Genomic DNA, 5,785 nt, shown 5'->3' with positions numbered 1-5,785 from the left:
TTGCTACACAACAATTAAAGGTTTTAGAAAGCTTTTAGGTGTTTGAATATATTTTGATCATTTTTTCACTTGAAAAGGCTTTTATTGGAAAAAATTTCTACCACATTTTCCCATACTGTGTCGACATAACGATACATATTAGCCAGCGATCCAATTATCGACTCATTCGCAACCGCAAGCCAGCCAAGCCATGCTGCCGGAATTAGTGGTTATGAGAACGCTTCGGATGCCTGATGCGGCTGAACTTCTCATTCGAGCTGAAACAGTGTCTCCTTGACATTTCTTGCAACGGCTGGCCGAGCATTGTCGTGCAAAAGGATCACTTTGCTTCAGTTAACCGCTATAGACATCTGCAGTAAGAGTTTCATTCGACTTTAGGAGCTCGTAATGCACTACACCTTGCTGATTTCATTATAGACATAGCAAGGCCGTGTGGCCATGAATATTCCGCATCGGTGTGATTGTGGATGGAGCTGCTGGGATACGCTTGGGATTGCGCAGTAGACTCACTTTTCATCGTCAGTCGCAATATGGCACAAGAAGAAACTCTTTCTTCTCTGCCTGGCAAGCAAGGAAGCCGCGATGTTGAAACGGTTGGAAATAGAATTTTTGGACAATTCGTGTGGTAGCAATTTTCTTTCCTTTTAACTCTTTCGTATCGCAAGTAAATGACTAGAAACCGTTGATAAGCTGTTCGAAGGTTCTTTGAGACGTTGAGCTGGCCTGCCCTCCATTAACTCTTCCAGTTCATTGTTTTCCAACTTTTTTGGTCCTCCATGGCGTTTTTGGTACGTCACAATAGTTGAACCACAAATGTGTCTATTGTTGGGATCCAATCCGCACGACAAGGCTTCTCCTGAAGCAAGCAAGCATTTGTAAGGTGACAAGGTATGATATTTAGCATTTGCTTGCGAAAGCAAGAAGAAGAAGATTATTATTAGCCGAAATGATATGCGGTATAAAATAAGTCACCTTGTCCGACCATAAAGTTGTTACTAGTTTGAAAAAATACTCTTAGAGGATACAACGGGCATGGCAGTTGGATTGACGGCTTTGATCCACTTACTCGGATTGTATTTTTGTGGGATATTAGGTGTGAATAAGAGGAAACATTAGAATACTTACTCTTAGTTTATTACTCTTAGAATTTACATAAAATGAGTTCTTTAGACCGTAACTGGCATTTAAGTTAAAAATTTTCATCTTATTACAAACACCAATTAAATGTGATTTTAAAATCGGTATTGCTCTTAGATAAGAAGTTGGCGGATAGAGTGATTGAAAAATTACATACAAAATTTTCATTCATTCATTTGATTGTCACACTTATCGATATTTTTTTTTTTTTTCAAGAAAATATCATTTTATCATTACTTCGATTAATTATATATATTTATTTGTCTTGACTTTATTTGGATTTTTTTATATATATTTTTTTGGAATTATTTTAAAATAACTAACTATTCAAGATAAGCGATACGATGAGCACAAATTTTGATCCACATTTCGGGAAACGAGATATTGAAACGCCAATAACGTAAATACTATATTATTACGAAATTAATTTCAGGCGAAAAATTACAAAAAAATATCGAAAAAATTATTTTCATATTAATATTAGAAATGTGGATGCGTTCATAAGCATAATCAAATGTTCGATTGGAACGGGTTGTCTAGAAATGCCGAGAGCTTTTTGCAATGCCGGTTGGTTAAACGGTTTAATTGGGACATTTGTAATTGGTTTCATAATGGTCTATAGCATAAATGTTCTGGTATGGTTAGAGAGAGACTTATTTTAGAGAAATTATTTTACGGCTAAGCAAATGAAAATCTCTTCAATTATTATTATATAGATTATAGCTATGTATGAAATAAGTAAAGTTCATGATTTGCGATTATTATCTTATCCGGAGTGCATGCGAATTGCGTTGGAGGAGGGACCAATATGTCTGCGTATGCTTTCACCTTTGGCAGAGCAAGTGCTTCATCCTTGTGCCTTGTGTTCTCAAATCTTTATAAACATTATTATTTTTTTTTTAAATGAAAAATTTCCCTTCATTTCTTTTTGCCTTTTACAGATTTACAGTTAATTTCTTTATGTGTCTTTATCATTTTGGTGTCTGTTGCGTTTATATTTTATTCATTGCCGATAATCTTAAACAGTTGGGCGATGCATTTTATCAGCAATGGAGCTATAATTTATATGTTATCGGGTTAACGGGACCTTTGGTTTCATTATTTATGATACGAAGTCTGAAAAGTTTGGTGCCATTTTCAATGTTAGCTAATATCATGGTAATCACAGGTAATGCAACCAAAAAATATTTAGAACACTTCTTGTACGTGTGTTTGAAAAGGATTTTCTTGTATTTTGATATATATATTTGAGGATTTGCCGCCGCTAAGTGATCGTAAAATGTTTAACACTATTCGTAAATATCCGTTATTTTTTGGTACAGTGCTATTCTCAATGGAATCGGTGGGTGTGGTAAGCATATATTGTAACGTATTGAAGAATTGATTTTAATGTTTGAAATGTTTTGTAAGAAAGTGCTTCATATCTTCTTAATATCCCATTTCGAGATATGAGATATGAACATTTTCTTTATTTGACATGCAATGATTAGAAATTATTCGATGTAGAAATGTATTTGAAATTTTTACATTCGTATGACTAAAAAAGTTTGTACAGAATTATTACAATTTTAAGAAGTATGTGTGTCATTAAGATTAACACAAAAGGGGGGCTGATCGGTCAATGCATTTAAGAAACTCGACAACCTAACTAGAAGAAGAATGGAAGAAAATGTTAAAAATGTTACTCCGTCCATAATTAAGTAAAGACCGATCGTTTCTCGCAGTATGAAAAATTAATTAATCCTAAGCAAGAGATGTATTGTTTGTTTGTATATTTCCAGATAATAGCCATTGAACATGAAATGGCAAATCCTAAGGATTATCTTGGTTGTACTGGTATTTTATCGTTGGCCTCTTTATTTACCTTAATCATATACGCTGGCTTCGGTTTTGTGGGTTATTGGCGTTTCGGTTGCCAGGCTTATGGCAGTATTACCTTAAACATGCCCTCAGATATGCTGTAAGTATTGAATTATTGTTAGCAAATAATTGAATTTTAATAAATTTTTTTTGGAATGAATTTATGTTTTTATTTTAAAGAATCTCACGGCTTGCAAAATTATTATTCGCATTAGCTATATTTCTTACATATGCTTTGCAAGGCTATGTCGTTGTCGATGTTTTATGGCATTATTATCTTGAAGACATGTTCGATGAAGAATATCGACCAATTTTAGAATATAATACACGATGTGCTATAGTACTTAGCACAGGTAAGTGAATTCAATTTTAATAGAAGCAATTAAGCATCTTTCTCTCGCTTTACCTTGCACCTAATTAGAACTGATCAAGCGAAATGTATGCTGAAAATAATTTCAAAGTACATTGGGGCACGAACAGCCTTTCGAACATTCGTTAACTCTCCAATAATTCTTTGCATAATTCTGGAAATTTCGCGGCCGTTTACATAGCTTATGTATTCAGATTTGTAAAATATTTTGATGAAATTTAATGTAAAACTTTTTCGATTTTTATTTATATTATTTAATACTACACTACACCACTTGAGGTACATGGATATATTATGTATGTATGTATGTATTTATGTATGTATGTATGTGTGTGTGCTGTGTGTGTGTAGATAACATTATTATAATCATTATGTATACATATATGTATATATCATTGTCTGAATCGATGTTTGTTCGTCTGATCGGCCGTGGCCCACTAACTGATTCAAAAAAATTTCTTGCATAAGAGATTTTTTTTGTTTTTTTTTTTTTCATATGAAAAACTTATAGCTTCTTCTTCGTCTTCTTCTTTTTTTTTGTTTTTTTTTGTTCTGTAATCATTAATTTTCTTATTACATTTTAGTATTAGTTGCAGTATTCTCACCGGATATATCCATATTTCTACCATTGGTGGGCGCGTTTTGCTTATCAATTCTATCGTTTGTATTGCCGGGCCTTATGGATTTGTGCGTCATTTATACTAAGGGACATCGAATTACGAGCAGTAAATTTTTACGGGATATTTTTTTAATTATTTTCGGAGTAAGCGGCTGTATTGCAGGCACTTGGGAGGCAATAATTACTATTAAAAAAGATTACGGGTATATTAACGAAGGCAATCAAAGTTTATTATACTATTCATATTTTTTATAATAAAGAGAAAATAAAGAAGAGTTACTTGAAGCAAATAAAACAAAAAAATAAATAAAATAAATAAAATAAAAAAGAAGCAACAACATCTATGAGAATTTTCAAGTTAATTTGAGACAACAGATAATTAAGATGATTATCTATATATGTACATATATTGTGTAGATGCATGCATACAGACATATGTATGCATAAGCATATACTTTCAATCTAGAGAATTGAAAGAGCAAATGAAGATGTTTTGAGTCTCTGTGTGTGTGTGTTTGTGTGTGTGTGTGTGTGTGTGTGTGAAATTGAGATTAAAATGTTGGATGTGTCGCAATGCACGGATAAGGTAAGATTGCACGACTAATTAGGCGATAGCTCAATTAAGCTAACAAGGCAATAAATGAACTAAATTTATGTACAACTACTACTGAGAGTAAGTAAGAGTAAGTGTGTTTATATGTGCGTGCGTATATGTGCGTATATGATGTGTTGTTGGTGCGCAAACCAACAAACAAACTTAGAACTTTAGCTAAATACAAAAGCACTCGATTGGGCCACATTGCAAATACTTGCCAGTGGTGGTGCATCGTTGCTATTTGTCTTCAAGTTGTGCATCGAAAGGCTAAAGGTGTGCTGGTCGCTTCGCGTAAAGTATACGATGTGACTTTCAAACAACATTGTTGCTGGGCATTTAGGTTCCTTTTAAGGAGTACACTTGTTTACAAAAATTTGAAACTATTTCAACACAATACCAGGAATACGTAAACAACAACAACAACAACAACAACAACCAACAATAATATCAACAACACCGATTGTAAATTTTTCACTTAGCTAGCGGGCAATGTTATGTACGTAGATACGAAGTTTTTTTTTTTTTTCAATTTGTTTTTCTTGTTTTTTTCTTTTAGTTAGTAGCGTTATAGTGGCTGTGCATTTTTTTACCGGTCATTATTGCTCATTGCCTGTATGCAATGGCTTGCTTATGTGTGTTTATATTTTTAGTTGTAAGTATTTGAGGTGTTTGCGTTTCGAGTTAACTCGTAAATGGATTAAACTGTTTAGTTATCTTGATCGATATATTCGGGTTATTTACCATTCCTTGTTGTTTCACATTCACACACATTTAAAACGTTAATTATTTTTATGCCTACAGATACGTTTATGCATATATATATATATATATATATATATTTATATATGTATATATATACATTTATATACATATATGTATTTATATACATATATATATATGATATATTATTCTATCTTAATATTTTATTTGCTTTCTATTATTAATGAAATAATAATCAAATGCTGTTAAACTGAATTCCTGTTATTATAACGAAAACATTCAGCATTTGAGTTAAAAAAAGAATGATTAACGATTTAAATAAAGATTTTGCTCACTACTTCTTGTTATTACGTATAGTAAACAAGTTAATTTTAATATGTTATGTTAATATGCAATGTGAAGCAGGATTTTATATTCATTCATAAGTTCTAGCGCGGATGTATGCTAACAGTTTTTAAGATTCATTTAAGTTTAGCCGCACATC

The 5,785-nt window shown here is 32.4% G+C and overlaps 1 protein-coding gene across 1 annotated transcript; it reads left to right on the top strand.

Moving 5' to 3' along the window:
• Window positions 1-1,481: 1,481 nt before the first annotated feature.
• LOC119644958 (proton-coupled amino acid transporter-like protein CG1139) lies at window positions 1,482-4,241 on the top strand. Its single transcript, XM_038044701.1, has 8 exons — window positions 1,482-1,537; window positions 1,622-1,772; window positions 1,854-1,975; window positions 2,079-2,305; window positions 2,358-2,488; window positions 2,919-3,097; window positions 3,178-3,350; window positions 3,952-4,241. The coding sequence occupies exons 1-8, from the start codon at window positions 1,482-1,484 to the stop codon at window positions 4,239-4,241; spliced, it is 1,329 nt and encodes a 442-aa protein (XP_037900629.1).
• The last annotated feature ends 1,544 nt before the right edge of the window (window positions 4,242-5,785 follow it).

This window comes from Glossina fuscipes, unplaced genomic scaffold (genome assembly GCF_014805625.2).
Source record: "Glossina fuscipes isolate IAEA_lab_2018 unplaced genomic scaffold, Yale_Gfus_2 1, whole genome shotgun sequence".
NCBI lineage: Eukaryota > Metazoa > Arthropoda > Insecta > Diptera > Glossinidae > Glossina > Glossina fuscipes.
The sequence above is the reverse complement of the archived record's forward strand: the minus strand, read 5'-3'. Positions and strand labels throughout refer to the sequence as shown.

Excerpts from the sequence above, each read along its gene's own strand:
- LOC119644958 (XM_038044701.1), top strand. The coding sequence starts at position 1,482 with ATGAGCACAAATTTTGATCCACATTTCGGGAAACGAGATATTGAAACG. Across the intron at positions 2,489-2,918 it reads CAATGGAATCGGTGGGTGTG|ATAATAGCCATTGAACATGA; the intron begins GTAAGCATATAT and ends GTATATTTCCAG. Across the intron at positions 3,351-3,951 it reads TGCTATAGTACTTAGCACAG|TATTAGTTGCAGTATTCTCA; the intron begins GTAAGTGAATTC and ends ATTACATTTTAG.